The 16640-nt window shown below is 52.2% G+C and overlaps 1 protein-coding gene across 1 annotated transcript in view; it reads left to right on the top strand.

Moving 5' to 3' along the window:
- Nucleotides 1-12101, top strand: part of LOC123345540 (zinc finger protein RFP-like) — a 28473-nt gene extending 16372 nt beyond the window's left edge. The window contains exons 3-8 of the mRNA XM_044982516.1: nt 5990-6085; nt 6674-6904; nt 7497-7519; nt 8071-8186; nt 9533-9592; nt 11168-12101. Of these exons, the coding sequence (XP_044838451.1) occupies nt 5990-6085; nt 6674-6904; nt 7497-7519; nt 8071-8186; nt 9533-9592; nt 11168-11679 (1038 nt within the window). The 3' untranslated portion in view covers nt 11680-12101. The remainder of the gene's footprint in view (nt 1-5989; nt 6086-6673; nt 6905-7496; nt 7520-8070; nt 8187-9532; nt 9593-11167) is intronic.
- Nucleotides 12102-16640: the final 4539 nt, after the last annotated feature.

The following is a 16640-nucleotide window of genomic DNA, read 5'->3' as shown; positions in this document are numbered from 1 at the left end:
CCGTGAAAGGACCTTAGGCTCCATCCATGTCCCTGACCAGCCCTTGCCCTATTTTGGTACAGAAACAAACACAAACCGAAAAGCAGAAGATTGTGTCTGAATTTCAGCAACTGCGGCAGTTCCTGAAGGAACAAGAGCGACTCCTGCTGGCCCAGCTGAAGAAGCTTGACGAGGAGATTGTGAGGATGCAGAATAAAAATGTCAGTAAACCCTTCTCTCCGGCCTGACACTCCTCTGCCCACAGTCAGACAAAACCCAAATGAGGATCCCTGGCTCGTATTTCTGCCCAGCAGAACCAGCCCAGACAGTAATAGGGGGTAGCTGTGTTAGTCTGTATCCACAAAAACAACGGGGAGTCCAGTGGCACCTTAAAGACTAACAGATTTCATAGAATCACAGGGTTGGAAGGGACCTCAGGAGGTCATCTAGTCCAACCCCCTGCTCAAAGCAGGGCCAATTCCCTGCTAAATTCCCAAATCTCTAAATGGCCCCCTCAAGGATTGAACTCTCAACCCTGAGTTTGATGTATTTGGTCATAAGCTTTTGTGGGTAAAAAACCCACTTCCTCAGATGTATGGAGTGAAAATTACAGATTCAGGCATTATTAATCATGAAGAGAAGGGAGTTCCCACCCAGTGATTATGGGGTCAGTATTGGGCCAAGGACAAAGGCCACATCAAGGACTGGTGACATCACCATTATCACCTGGCTCTGCACAGACTGGCCTAGGGTCGGTGGGGAGGGTCCGTGAGATGATTATCAGACAAACTGTGTCTGAGCGTGTCCATCCAGCTCCTTATCCTCTTCTCCCAGGATCCGGCTGCAGAGGGAAAGGTTTGCCCAGTAGCGAATGCGCTAAGTTACCCAGGTTCTGTTCTCTGCTCTGTGTGAAGTCACTGATTCTGTCTGGGCCTGAATTTCCCCTCTTCTAAAAAGGGGGAAACAGCCCTTCCCCATCTCACAGCTGCAAAGGCATCATATGGATGTGGGGGAGGGGGAAAGAGGGCACATGGGGTCATGTGTCCCCCAGATTTGCTGCCTGTCTTGTAGTGACCATGTTCACAGAGACTGAACATGTTCAGTAACATCAGCTGAAGGTGCTGCCCTCACTCTGCCCCCTCCCCCCAACACTGCAGGCAGGTTGTCTCTGCACAGCACCATGGTGAGGCTGAGCCCATTGGCATTTGTGAGGTGCTCAGACAGTGCAGGGATGGGGGCCAGATATGGACCTGCAATTGCTAGAAGTGCAGCTGTTTCCTCTCCACATCAACTCACAAAAACATCACATTGGAGTTGTCACAAACTTGCCTGATTTCACACTCACCCTTTCACTAGCTGGTGTTTCTCTTAACACCCCAGCTCCTGGAATCCTGTGATTATGTGACAATCTCAGCTCTCTAACAAAGGCCAGTTTCTTGCTCTCATGGCTGAGTAGAAAGGGTTGAGAACGTGACCAGAGCAAATCATGAATGCTCCGAAACAAACAAAAACTCCAGAATGTAATTTTTTAGAAGAAAACCCCTCATGTTTCCTTCAGTCAACCTCAAGATTTTTTGATTACGCGGTGCTGGCAATAGTGCGTTGGCAGTGATCAGTTTGTTGTCAGGCCTCTTGCTTCCAGCAAAGGCTCTAAGGACCCAAATATAAAAATGAACATTCTAATTTCTCTCTTTACTTCACCCTTACTCCAGGGCCCCTGTGCTCATTTGCTGCTTGAGCCCACAGCCCGGCTCCATGTGCATTCCCACACCTTGCCCTCTCTATCAGAGGGGTAGCCGTGTTAGTCTGGTTCTGTAAAAGCAGCAAAGAATCCTGTGGCACCTTATAGACTAACAGACGTTTTGCAGCATGAGCTTTCGTGGGTGAATACCCACTTCTTCGGATGCAAGTAGTGGAAATTTCCTGGGGCAGGTATATATAAGCAAGCAAGAAGCAAGCTAGAGGTAACGAGGTTAGATCAATCAGGGAGGATGAGGCCCTGTTCTAGCAGTAGAGGTGTGAAAACCAAGAGAGGAGAAACTGGTTCTGTAATTAGCAAGCCATTCACAGTCGTTGTTTAATCCTGAGCTGATGGTGTCAAATTTGCAGATGAACTGGAGCTCAGCAGTTTCTCTTTGAAGTCTGGTTCTAAAGTTTTTTTTTGCTGCAGGATGGCCACCTTAAGATCTGCTATTGTGTGGCCAGGGAGTGTGCCCCTCTGCTATTGTGTGCCCCTCTGCTATGCACATCGGCCAAACCGGACAGTCTCTGGTGTTCCCAGGCGGGCCTGAGTGATGGTTAGTTTCTCATGTGGGGCTTGGCACTGACAGCTTATTTCATCTGCAAATGGAGCAGGTGCAATCAGAGTCAACCGAGGCTGAGGGCATGTGTGTTCTATCTCCTCCATGGTTTCTGAAAAAAGAAATAGCCTCGGTTGACTCTGAAAAACCATGAGACTTAAAAATAATAGTTAATAATAAATGCTGGGTTCTTTCTCTTTGCTGTCTGGCTTCTCAGACCTTTAGGTTGCATTTGGATCACATTGTTACATTTTTCTCTGCCATCAAGAAAGCTAGAAACTTCCTTTGTTTAGGAAACAAAAGCCAAGCGTCTCACCTCGTCACATGCTTCCAGGAGCTGGGGCTTTAACAAACACCAAATATCAGGCAAAACCATGCTCTGAAGTGTCCCTAGCCTCTGTGGGGGTGGCCAGAGAGTCTGTGGGGAGTAAGGAAGGGATCAGCCGTAGCCCTGAGGGGGGGATCTGGGCTGTGGAGCGGTGGGAGGGTGAGTTCCGGGCTCTCACCTCCCCTGTGACCCCCCTACCCCTGAACCGGGCCCCCAGCAGGATCTGGGTTTGTCTGGACTGTGACCGGGGGCAGGTGACATTTATCGATGCTGGTGACCAGGCCCCGATCTTCACTTTCCCACCGGGCTCCGTCCCTGGGGAGAGAATCCGACCCTGGATCTGGGTGAGGTGGGGATCTCAGCACAGACTGTGTCCCTGACACACACAGGGGAGGGGCGGGGGAATAGCTCTGTAAGAGCCTGGAGATCAGCCTCACACACTCTAGTCTCTATTATCTCTCCCTGTGGACTTTCTATCATGCCGTCTCTGTGACCCTGGAGGCTGCTGCGTGGTGTTGTCAGATGCTACCGGTGTGGTGCTCTGCTCTGTTCAATGTTGATATCAATCGGCTGCGCGTGTGTGTTCCCTCCATGTGCTGGTGAATGTTTCTCAGTCATTGTTTGACACCAATTACTAAGATCCATTGTACGTTGAATTATAATTTTGATGGTTCAACCCCCAGTGAGCGCCCAATCAGCATCTTCACTGATATGAGCTGTGAATATCTAAAGGACACAGCCCAGAGCACCTGCCCCTTTGCCTTTCTCACCACCGCTGGATTTCAGTGTCTGCTCCCAGGTGGCTGCCCCCCCCCCAGACTCTCCCAGGCCCCCTCTGTCTGTCCCCAGATCCCCTCCTGCAGCCAGGCTGGACAAGTGACCTGAGAGCCTTGGGGACAGGAGAGCTCTGGTTAGCCCATCCCCTGTACAGCGCAGGAGCCCCAGTGCCAGCTCCCCTCACACCCATTGCCATCTGCAGAGAGCCGGGAGTCCCGGAGAGCTGGGGAGACTGTGCAGGGAAACAGAAGCAGGAGCCGCCAGGCTAAGAACAGGTGTGACGGCTGCTGTCTTGGCCAGCGCACCCAGCACTGAACCAGGGACCCCTAGAGCTCTCTGTTTGTCCCACACCCTGTGCACTGCAGGACCCCTCTTGCCAGCTCCCCTCACGCCTGCTGCTGTCCTTGGCCATTGGGCCCCAGCCCTCACCCAGGGGACAGGAGCTTGGTCTGAGTACATCACTGAGTCCCTGGCCTCTCTGCTGGGACTGACAAACAGGGAGAAAATGGGGGCAGGGCCTTGCTGGGAGTGGTTGTGTTACAGGGGCACCTGCCCCACTAGGGCCCAGGCTGAGATCCCAGCACATTCCATAGGCCCCTGAGCTCCCATCAGATGGACTTTCAGCCAGGGCCGGTGCAAGTAAGTTTTGCACCCTAGGCGAATTTCCACCTTGCACCTCCCCTGCCCCCGCTAACCCCGTCCCCGCTGCAGCTAACCGAGCCCCCTACCCAGGGAGCCCGCCACCCCCCCCCCCGCCCAGGGAGCCCCCCGCACAGCTACCCCCCTGTGCAGCTAACCCCGCCTGGGGAGACCCCGCACCATGGAAGCTAACCCTCCCTGGGGAGCCCCCCCCGCAGCAGCTGACCTCGCCTGGGGAGCTTGCCCCAGCTCAGCTCGGTTCCGCCTCCTCCGCTGAGCACGCCGCGTCGCTCTAATTCTCCTCCCATCCCAGGCTTGCGGCACCGATTGGAGGAGACTTAGAGCTGGGTTATGTGCTCAGGGGAGGAGGCAGAGTGGAGGTGATCTGGGGCGGGGAGCGGTTCCCCTGTACGCCCCCCCCCACCCAGTTACTGCGGGCAGCCCTCCCTGCGCCCCTCCCCCAGCTCACCTCCACTTCACCTCCTCGCCTGAGCGGGCTTTTACACACCCCCAACCACTAGGCGCTCTAGGTGGCCGCCTAGTTGGCCTAAATGGTTGCACCGGCCCTGCTTTCAGCCTCAGTCCGTGTGGTGGGGGGGGAGGAATTGGGATATTGCCTTGGGGGAGCTGCTGGGGGAGGGAGGAGATTTACCTGCTCACAGACTATTTTAATAGTTCTAAAGCTTCAACTTTTTGCATCTCAGTGTCCAGTGTCATTAAATAGTTCTGGTCTGACCGAAATATTCTCTGATCCCCCCATAATTTCCCAGAGCTGTGAACATTTAAATTGGTAACAATTGGAATGAAATGCTGAAACCTGGATTTTTGTGCAACTGTGAAAGTTTACAATAAATATAAAAATTGTTTAATATGAACATTATGTATCAAAATTATATAGTATAAAACAAGAAAGAATCCCACCAATTCTGACTATCGCTCCTTAGACACACAGACCCTGCCCCTGCAGGCTCAATCTCACAGGGAGAGCTGGCGTCCATGTGAAGCCCCAGTGACCCTCTCCTCCAGCACAGGGGCTGATTGCCAGACCACAGCCCTACTGGTAAATTTTTCACCACAACCTCCAGGGCTGTGATCTTACAGGTAGGCCCCTTCCAACTGAACAAAGAGGAGGAGTCAGCTCCAGGAAGGGAAATACCCCCTTGCTGCTGCAGGCGGGGCATAGTGTGAACTCAGGAATTTGAAACAAAGCCTGTTACAAACTGCCCAGAGGGAGCCATGGCTGCAGAGAACCCTGTGGAAAGTCTCCAGAAGGAAGTGACATGTCCCATCTGTCTGGAGTATTTCACAGAACCTGTCAGTCTGGAGTGTGGGCACAATTTCTGCCGAGCCTGCATCAGCCAGTGCTGGGAGGGATCCGATACAGCTGCCTCCTGCCCTCAGTGCAGACAAACTGTGCAACAGAGAAACCTCCGGCCCAACAGGCAGCTGGCAAACATGGTAGAAATCGCCAAGCGACTGAGTTTACAGGCAGCAAAGGGAAGAGGAGGGCCTCCCGACGTCTCATGGAGTTTGCCTAGACCAGCTCAGCCCAACCAGTGAAGTCCCCAGGGCTTCAGAGCTGAAATCCCAGCCCATAATGAAACCCTGGTGGCTTCTGGGATTTGTATCACTTTGTTCATTAAACCTCAAAAACAGATTTATTGATTCACCCCCATGTGACTCCAATATCCTGTTATGCTCTGTACCGCCCATCAATTCACAAATACCAATAAAGCTTGGTTATAATTGAGATCTCTCTCTAATTACTAAAAAGACTGAATCTGAATTGGTAACGAGTCTGATAATGACACACTCCCAGTCTGCATTGATAAGGTTTCATCTCCTTGGTGGCCCTAATGTCACAAAGTGATTAGGACCAACAGTCATCTTGAATGAAAAAACGAAAAGCTCCACACCCCTCTCAACCATTCAAATTCAAGTTCCCAAATCATTTCTGTTTCTTCAGCACAAAATCCAGACCCAATTGAAGACTCTGAGGAAAGAGCGAGAAAAGCTGCTGGGATTGAAAGTGACCAGAGAGGGGAAAAGCCAGGAGTATCTGGTAGGTGCCTGTTGTTATGAACCAGCAGAGACTGGCAGTGGGAGGTCTGTTTGGAGGCAGATTCCTGTGTGGCCTTGGTGAACGTGGGGTTGTGTGTGTTTCTCCATGACCATGGATTGCTGGGTTAGATTTGTGCATAGACAAGCTCTAAAGTTCCATTTCAGCTGATCAATGAATTTCTAGCTCTTGTGACTTGCCCAGAAATCCCCCTCAAATGAACTGAATGTCACCTGTGAAGTGCTGTCCACTGCGTCTGGTGATTCCGTGCATTAACATATTTGTTTCTTTTTTCTCCCCTGGTGTCTCTGTCAGTGTAGTGCTGAGTCCTGCCTCCTGCTGCTCTGGGTCTGAATTCCCAGAGACCATGAATGACATAATATATTAACATGACAGACATGGAAACCTCCCTTTCAGAGATACAGGGGCTGAAGGGGAAGCTGTGAGAGAATCCTCTCCCTAGGGTAAAGTCAAATGTCCGAAATCTTAGGATTTTCAACTAAGTTCTCCCTCCTGCACACTCAGCTCTCCGTGAAAGGACCCCAGGCTCCATCCATGTCCCTGACCAGCCCTTGCCCTATTTTCATACAGAAACAAACACAAACCGAGAGGCAGAAGATTGTGTCCAAATTTCAGCAACTGCAGCAGTTCCTGAAGGAACAAGAGCGACTCCTGCTGGCCCAGCTGAAGAAGCTGGATGAGGAGATTGTGAGGATCCGGAATGAAAATGTCAGTAAACTCTCCGAGCAGATTTCCCATCTCAGTGAGCTGATCAGTGAGCTGGAGGGGAAGTGTCAGAAGCCAGCGAGTGAATTCCTGCAGGTGAGACAGGGAGAAACAGAGGCGCCGATTCCATGGGTGCTTAAGGGCCAGAGCACCCATGGAAAAAAATTAGTAGGTGCTTAGCACCCATTGGCAAAAAGCTCCCCCCTTTACTCCCAGCACCTCATGCCCACCGATCAACTCCTCCCCCTCCCTCCCAGCTCTTCCCACCTGCCTCAGTGGTAAGAGGGAGGATGGAGGTGTGGCATTGGGGGAAGGGGTGGAGTCGGGGCAGGGCCTGGGGTTGAGCACCTCCAGGGACAATTAGAAGCCAGCACCTCTGATTAGAAACATCCCAGATCCCCACACAGGGGAGGGAGGGCTCCTGAATCATAAGCACTGGAGCCAGCGGTCAGAGACCTGAGTGTAACTCGGCGTGTGCATTGCTGACATGTGAGTGACTATTGTTCTTTGCAGAGTTACAGACAGAGATATCAGAGATGGAAAAGCCCCATTAGCTCAGTGAATCCATGGCCCTGGGATCAGGGCAGGGCCTCTCTTCCCCATATTTGCAAAATCCCTTCGCTGGGATCCCCTGTGTGAATCAAATGGAACTGACAGTCTTTCCTCTATCTCTCTCCCTTCCCTCTAGGATGTCAGAAGCACCTTGAGCAGGTACGTAGCTCCCTCTCACTCCCCCTGGCACTTCACAATACTGGGAAAGGGCTTAATGGTGATGTTAGCACTGCATCTCCCCAGGGCTGTACAGCAAAATGCACGGGGAAGGTCACATTCTAGATACAAATCTCTCTGATCAACTTCATCCGGAGGTTCTCACCCTTGCACAGAAAACTCTGGGATTCTCCATTCAGTGGGAAGGACTGACCTCAAGTATTTCCCAGAGATGTCACCTCCCTGGGGGACTGGCCTCCTCAGGATAGTGGAGATGGAATAGGGGTCTGTCACTGCTGGGGCCTGGTTCCCATTCAGCCCAGGCCAGCAGTGGTCAAGAGTCTTTCCTGCCTGAGGACTGTTTGGAGACCTGTGTGGAATGAGCTGGGGAGGTGGGAGTTGGTGCCTCAGTCTAGTTCCTAGGGGACAGATTTCTGCAGCTGGGAGAAGCAGAGGAATTCTAACTCCAGGCCCATTAGAGCACCGACTCCCTAGCAACCACTTATAATGAGTCTCACAATGAACTGTAATCACATGAAATTGTTTCTCTATAGGTGTAAGAAGAGGAAGTTGCAGCAGCCAGAGGAGATTTCTCCTGGACTGGATGAGCGAGTCAGTGGTTTCTCCCAGAAAACTATTGCGCTACTGGAGGCTCTGAGGAAATTCACAGGTACCTAGAAGGAATCTAGGAGGGGAAACAGGGATAAGTGTCTGAGGCTGTGGAAAGAGAATGGCACTGGTCAATTGGTTCATAGTTAGATTATGCTTCTATTTAATTGTTGGATGAGAATGCCACACACTTAGGGTCCAAGACACTCAGGATGATTAATTCAACCCGTTATTTGTTCCAAAAGCATGTCTTGCCATTACAATTACTGTTAAAGTAAGAAATGAAAGACATACTGAAAGAAATACTGCCCACTTACCTTCTCCTGGGGCATAGGCATGTCATGATGCATTTCTCCTATGATGCTCCTTACAATGTCTGACGTATTATACACATCCAGAGTATATATTTATTAGTTCTTTTCCAATCACCTTTGAATGTTATGAATAGGAAGTATCTTGTATAACTCATACACTACACATGCATGTGTGTTATCATTGTAAGTATCTTCTAACTGGCAGGGCTTTTGCTGTCGAAGCTGTTTTATTCGTTTATTACCAGTCATTACACACTGACGTGCACGGGTCATTTTGACCCTTTTCTCCACATGGGACTTTTTGAACTTTGCTAACTGCTCCTGGGCAGCACATTGTGGGTGTCTGGTGTCTTTAAGCACATTGTGTGGTCGAAATATCTCTGTATCCCACAGGGGAACTTATGAACACATCACTTAATAACAAGGTCACTTAAGGAAACATTTCCCTTATGTCAAATACAATGATTTCTGAAAATCTTACTTCATTATATAACAGAAAATGTTCTACCAATCCCAAAGGATCGGACACATTATACCCCAGATTAACAAATGTTTCAGATCTTGCCCAAATACACACTACAGCCATTTCTTGTTAACGAAACTAAACTTTATTAAAAAACAAGAGAGAGAGTATGGTTAAAAGATCAGCATACACACAGACATGAGATTGATTCATCGAGGTTCAGATTCATAGCGGAGATGGCGAGCTTTCTAGCTGTAAAGAGTTCTTTCAGAAATAGTTCATAGTCCAGTGTCCAATATCACCTTGAGGGTGTACCAGCATAACTGGGACCTCAGTCTGGCGACTCAAACTTCACCTGATGAAACCTAAGCAGAATCAGGACCCAAGGATCTTTACTACAATTTCATGTCTTTTGACAAGTTGGGAGTTCACAAGGATGTTGGGTCCATTGCTGGGAGATGCCTGAATGAGAGAGGAAAGAGGTTTCAGACCTTTTCACATTAAATACTTGAGCGTGTCTCCCTCTCTTTCTGTGTCATGATGAAAACACAGTTCTAGGAGATCAGAGTGATGATACTGTTATAAATATGAAGCCTGAAATCTCACCTCTCTTATCCTTTCCCCATCCAGACACTCTGCCGTCTGCACTGGAGAGAAAAAGAGGGGAACCACTCGGAGCACACAGACAGGGTGAGATTGCAGCCTCTTCCCAGCACTGGCCCCTCTCAGCGGCCCCACCCCTGCTCCTCTTCCCCCGAGACTCTGCCCCTTGCCAGGCCAGAAACCAGAGCCGGGCTTCCACCCAGGGTGCCCAAGTGGCACTATGGAGCCTGGCACCCTCCACCTGCCTTGGGTGGAGCACCCCGGGAAGCGGGGACATGGAATGGGGGCTGCTCTCAGGCCCCCCAGAGACCCACCCAGGACAGGTGGAGGGTCAAGGGATCTCCACAGCAGGCAACGCTCCCAGCCCGGCCAGGGGTCAGGGCTTGGTGGGAAGAGGAGTAATGGGGCAGGGCCACGGAGTGGGCGGGGCCACCAGTGGTGGGATTTCATGCCCCACCCCCAACTTCTACCAAGGGTCCGGAACTCCTGGGGAGATCCCAAGCCAACATCACGCATTCCAGGGAGTGGGGACCTTGCCTGGGGGCTGCTCTGAGGCCCCCCAGAAACCCACCCAGCAGAGGTGGAGGATTAGAAGCTCTCCACAGCAGCCAAGTTCTCAGCCTGGCCAGAGGGCGGGGCCTCAGCAGGAAGTGGAGGAGTGGGGCAGGGCCATGGAGGGGATGTGGCCACAAGTGGTGAGACCTCGTGCCCCCCACATCAACTTGTACCAAGGTTCCAGAACTCGTGGGGAGATCCCAGTCTGACACCAACCTTAGTGCTGAGTTCATGCCCAGGCTGCTGAACAGAAACACTCGCTGAGCAGCACCTGAACAGAGCTCTCTGCCCTGAGGGCTGACACATCCCTCTGCTTTACCCTAGTGGAGAGGTCTCCCCATCGCTCTTCTCCAACATCCTGCCTTTCCTGTGGGCAGGGCTGGGCTCTCCCATTGGAGCTGCTCACTGCTTCCTGGATTGGGGAGACGCTCTCCCTGTGATGCTGGCAGCTCCTCCCTTCTCTCTGGGCTGGGGCTGGGGCTCCCCCACCCAATGCCACCTCCTACTCTCTGGTTTTAAGCAGCTCTTCCCCAGTGCTGCACCTTCCTCTCTGTTCCCTGGCCTGGGAGTGGAGGCTGCCTTAGGGGAGGGACTTTCCCTCTGGGGTATAAAGCTGGTACCGGCCTCCTCTGCTCCCTGCTCAAGAAAAGCTTCTGACGCCTTCCTGGCTGTTTCTGTGCCCCTGGGAATGGAGCAGCCCCAGAAGAGGGAGCAGGGAGCTGAAGCGTCTGGAAGCAAAGAGAAACACACTAGGTCCTGGTCTATGCTAAGGGGTCGGGGGGGATCAAGCTAAGATGCTGCCGCTCCCCCATCGACTCCACTTCCGCCTCTCCTGGCGGGGGAGAACCGGAGTTGATGGGGGAGAGAGCTCGGGGATCTATTCATCTTGTCTAGACTAGACTCTATAAATTGATCCCCAATAGATTGATCACTAACTGAGGAACTGCAGTGACGTCCCTGCTCGGTCTCAGGTGCCCAGGGCACAGGCAGCTCCCTGGGATCCAGGCCTGTCCCAACCAGGACGGGGCTGCTGGGGAGTGTGAGAAAATGTCCCAGCCTCCCCCAGGGCCGAGCTCTGCCCCTAACGCTCTGATTCTCTCTCCCCAGCGAATGTGACTCTGGATCCAGACACGGCAAATCCCAACCTCGTCCTGTCTGAGGATTGGAAAAGTGTGAGATGGGGAGACACACGGCAGGATCTGCCCGACAACCCTGAGAGATTTTACCCTTGGAACTGTGTGCTGGGCTGTGAGGGATTCACCTCGGGGAGACATTGCTGGGAGGTGGAGGTGGGGGCTGGGGGATACTGGGCTGTGGGGGTGGCCAGAGAGTCTGTGAGGAGGAAGGGAGGGATCAGCTTCAGCCCTGAGGGGGGGATCTGGGCTGTGGGGCGGTGGGGGAATCAGTTCCGGGCTCTCAGCTCCCCTGTGACCCCACTGCCCCTGAGCTGGGCCCCCAGCAGGATCCGGGTTTGTCTGGACTGTGACCGGGGGCAGGTGACATTTATCGAAGTTGGTGACGAGGCCCCGATCTTCACTTTCCCGCCGGGCTCCGTCCCTGGGGAGAGAATCCGACCCTGGCTCTGGGTGGGGGGATCCCGGCTCAGCCTGTGTCCCTGAGACACGCAGGGGAGGGGCAGGGGGAATATCTCACTGGGAGCCCGGAGATCAGTCTCTCTAGCCTCACACACCCTTGTCTCTGTGACCTCTCCCTGTGGACTTTCTATCATCCCGTCTCTATGACCCTGGAGGCTGCTGCATGGCAGAGAAGCCAATCCCATCACTGACCCAGGGACTGTGCAGCCTGTTTGCAACTGTCATCTATGATCCAGGAGGACTCTGGGGATCCTGGGTCAGACAGTGCCACTGAGACATGCAGGGGGGGAGGGGGGGAACAGCCCACTGGGAATGGAAAAATGGGTTTCTCTAGCCAAGTAATCCTAGCCCCTGTGGCCTGGAGGACTCCTGTCTACCCAACCTCTGGCCTCTTAGCTCTATGACCCCTGGAAACTCCTCCACTTCCCTCCCTGCAGCACCAGGTATGGGAGATGAAAAGGGGCCTTGGGGAGATGTGAGGGCTATAGAGTCACAACTGGTGGAGGGGCTGGGGGCAGAATTGATTTGAGGTTGTGGGGCAGTATTAATGTGGGGCTGGGAACAGGCATATCGGGGGGGTGTGCAGGGACACAGAATTAGTTAATTGAGATTTGGCATTTTGGGAAGAAGCTGGAAGCTCCGCACCAAGCGGGAGCCTGGGAGAAGGAGACCCAGGGACTGTGGAGTGTGCATTCATCCCAATATCCAGTAGAAATGAGTGACTAGCATAGACACTTCCTAGGTCGATAAAAGAGATTTTACCATCAATGCAGTAAATCCACCTCCAGAAGACACAGTAGTTAGAGCAACAAAGAATTCTTCCCTTGACTTATCTGCGTTTACATCAGGTGTTAGATTGACCTAACTACATCACACATGGTGTGAAAGTTTTCACAGCTCTAAGCGATGTAGCTACGCTGACCTAAGTTTTAGGTGTAGACCAGGTCTCAGGAAGAATATTGCTACTACAGCAGAGATACAGCTGTCACTGAAGTACCATAGTGTAGATGCATCCGGAAGTGTTTTTTCCATCGCTCTAGTTTATCCCCCTTTCTCACAGGCCATAGCCAGGTCACCGGCAGAATTCCATTGTCTGCACCGGGGTTAGGTCGATCTAGCTGTGGCACTCAGAGCACACAAAGTTTCCCAGCCCTGAATAACATCCCCAGGTTGATCTAAGTGTTAAGTGTAGAGCAGGCCTAAGAGAGGTTTTCCTGGAGCTGGCTGAAAACACAGGGGCTGAGGGATTGCCTGGCAGCTTGGTGGGCGTGAAGCAAAAAACCAAGAGAACCAGTCCTGAGTGTGATCCCAGCAGGAAACTGGGTATGGCTACACCAGCGCTGCAATTACACCCTGTCCACACTTACAGGGCACAACCAGCGCTGCAACTCCCTGGCTGCAGCGCTGGCCGTACACCCAGGTCTGCTTGGGGTATAAGGGTTGCAGCGCTGGTTCTGCAGCGCTGGTCATCAAGTGTGGACACTCACCAGCGCTGTTATTGGCCTCCAGGATATAAGGAGATATCCCAGAATGCTTTTAACTAAATTATTCCCTTTGTTTTGTTATGCAGCCTCTCTGTTTTGTTGTCAATTCGGAGGGGCTCCATGCACCCGGAGTTGCTTCAAACACAGCTCCTGTTTGCTGTCATCAATCTGTAATTACTGTCAACAATGAAATTAGATAACCCCTGTGAATGAGACAGGCAGGGGGTTGAGTGTTTGCTTTGCTTGAGAGAAACGGGGGAGGGGGCAGTCCCTAGGTACTATGTTTTAACCCTTTACAGGTAGAAACTTAACCCTTAACTAACTATTTATGACAGCTTTGCTTGAGAGAAACGGGGGGGAGGGGGCAGAGGGGGGAAAGGGAGTATGTTGGATGCAGGCTGTTTGCAGTTAACAGTAAGGGGGTGGGAAAATTTTCTGATTTTGCACAGTGTCGGTTCCAAAAATCCACTTCCCCCCCCCCCCCGGTCCCTGTCACACTGCCCCACACCCCCCTGTTTTGAAAAGCACGTTGCTGCCACTTGAATGCTGGGATAGCTGCCCATAATTCATCGCTTCCAACAGCGCTGCAAATGTGGCCACACTGCAGCGCTGGTAGCTGTGAGTGTGGCCACACACCAGCGCTGGCCCTGCACAGCTGGACGACCAGCGCTGCAACTACCAGCGCTGCAGATTTGTAAGTGTAGCCATACCCTGAGTGACAGAGCTTGCTTCAGGCCGGGGTTCCCCGGAAAGGCAGACGTGGAGTTCTGAGTAAAGAAACTGCCGGCTGCTGTTTGTTTGTACCGTGTTCAGGGCACAAGAAAGTGTGGATATTGTTTGTAAATAATAAAGATTGCACCAAAGAAATACCTGACTCCTATAATCAAGAGATTTGACTGTTGGGAATGTGTGCTGGGCTGTGAGGGATTCACCTAGGGGAGACATTGCTGGAAGGTGGAGGTGGGGGCTGGGCGATACTGGGCTGTGGGGGTGGCCAGAGAGTCTGTGACGAGGAAGGGAGGGATCAGTCTCAGCCCTGAGGGGGGGATCTGGGCTGTGGGGCGGTTGGGGAATCAGTTCCGGACTCTCACCTCCCCTCTGACCCCCCTGCCCCCGAGCCGGGGCCCCTGCAGGATCCGGGTTTGTCTGGACTGTGACCAGGGGCAGGTGACATTTATCGATGCTGGTGACAAGGCCCCGATCTTCACGTTCCCGTCGGGCTTCGTCCCTGGGGAGAGAATCCGACCCTGGTTCTGGGTGGGGGGATCCCGGCTCAGCCTGTGTCCCTGAGACACACAGGGGAGGGGAAATGTCTCACTGGGAGCCCGGAGATCAGACTCACACACCCTTTTCTCTGTGACCTCTCCCTGTGGACATTCTATCATCCCGTCTCTATGACCCTGGAGGCTGCTGCGTGGCAGAGAAGCCAATCCCATCACTGACCCAGGGACTGTGCAGCCTGTTTGCCACTGTCCTCTATGATCCAGGAGGACTCTGGGGATCCTGGGTCAGACAGTGCCACTGAGACATGTGGGGTGGGGGTGGGGAGGCAACAGCCCACTGGGAATGGAAAAATGGGTTTCTCTAGCCAAGTAATCCCAGTCCCTATGGCCTGGAGGACTTCTGTCTACCCAACCTCTGGCCTCTTAGCTCTATGACCCCTGGAAACTCCTCCACCTCCCTCCCTGCAGCACCAGGTATGGGAGAAGAAAAGGGGTCTTGGGGCAGATGGGGCTACAGAGTCACAATTGGTGGAGGGGCTGGGGGCAGAATTGATTTGAGGTTGTGGGGCAGTATTAATGTGGGGCTGGGAACAGGCATATCGGGGGGGGGGTTGGGCAGGGACACAGAATTAGTTAATTGAGATTTGGCATTTGGGGAAGAAGCTGGAAGCTCCGCACCAAGCAGGAGCCAGGGAGAAGGAGACCCAGGGACTGGGGAGTGTGCATTCATCCCAATATCCAGTAGAAATGAGTGACTAGCATAGACACTTCCTAGGTCGATAAAAGAGATTTTACCATCAATGTAGTCAATCCACCTCCAGAAGACACAGTAGTTAGAGCAACAAAGAATTCTTCCCTTGACTTATCTGCGTCTACATCAGGGGTTAGATTGACCTAACTACATCACACATGGTGTGAAAATTTTCACAGCTCTAAGCGATGTAGCTACGCTGACCTAAGTTTTAGGTGTAGACAAGGTCTCAGGAAGAATATTGCTACTACAGCAGAGCAACAGCTGTCACTGAAGTGCCATAGTGTAGATGCATCCGGAAGTGTTTTTTCCATCGCTCTAGTTTATCCCCCTTTCTCACAGGCCATAGCCAGGTCACCGGCAGAATTCCATAGTCTGCACCGGGGGTTAGATCGATCTGGCTGTGGCACTCAGAGCACACAAAGTTTCCCAGCCCTGAATAACATCCCCAGGTTGATCTAAGTGTTAAGTGTAGAGCAGGCCTAAGAGGGGTTTCCCTGGAGCTGGCTGAAAACACAGGGACTGAGGGATTGCCTGGCAGCTTGGTGGGCGTGAGGCAAAAAGCCAAGAGAACCAGTCCTGAGTGTGATCCCAGCAGGAAACTGAGTGACAGAGCTTGCTTCAGGCCCAGGGTTCCCCGGAGTTCTGAGTAAAGAAACTGCCGGCTGCTGTTTGTTTGTACTGTGTTCAGGGCACAAGAATATGTGGATATTGTTTGTAAATAATAAAGATTGCACCAAAGAAATACCTGACTCCTATAATCAATTTCTCCTGCCAATGGAAGAACCTAGCAAGGCCCCAAACACTGGCTAACTGCTCAGATCAAAGGAGCAACGGTGCAACCACAGTCAAAATCTAGACCTGTGGAGTCAAATGCGTTGGTGGAAAACATTTGCGGGGAGCTCCAGCAGCAAAGAGCCTGAGCAGAGGAGCAATTGCTGCTAACTGTGGACTTGAGCACGTCCAGCTTTGTGTGCTGAGCAGTCCCCATTGTCCCTTTTCTCCGGCCTGACACTCCTCTGCCCAGAGTCAGACAAAGCCCAAATGTGGATCCCTGGCTTGTATTTCCCCCCCAGCAGACCCAGTCAACACAGTGATAATGAACTCGGTATTGGCCCAAGGAGACAAAATGACAGGAAGAGACTGGGGCAGCTGCAACAGGGTGGGGGATTGGGGTGGGGAATGGGTTGGATTGTTACTTTCCCTTTTGTGTTTGGAGTTTTACACAATTAAAACCTAAAATCTTCTTTCTAGCTCTTAGCTTGTGTTCTGAAGGGGCTCAGCTGTAACCTTCAGGTTGTGATGACATAAATCATAGAAGATTTACCATAAAATCACCCTTCAGCTCCAGGTTTGCTCCAGATTAATGAGTTGTTGCCATTTTCATGCGTTGTCACTAACACACACCAGCTGCCTCTGACCTTAACCCAGGGAGCCCCTGTAGCCCGGCTGGTCCCAGGCGGGTGGTTAGATGTTCAGCAAGACACCCCCAAGCGAAGGCTCCTCTGCACACACATTGCCACTGAA

This window comes from Mauremys mutica, chromosome 12, assembly GCF_020497125.1.
Source record: "Mauremys mutica isolate MM-2020 ecotype Southern chromosome 12, ASM2049712v1, whole genome shotgun sequence".
Taxonomy (NCBI): Eukaryota; Metazoa; Chordata; order Testudines; family Geoemydidae; genus Mauremys; species Mauremys mutica.
Note: the sequence above shows the minus strand (reverse complement) of the source record. Positions and strands in the feature narration are given on the sequence as shown.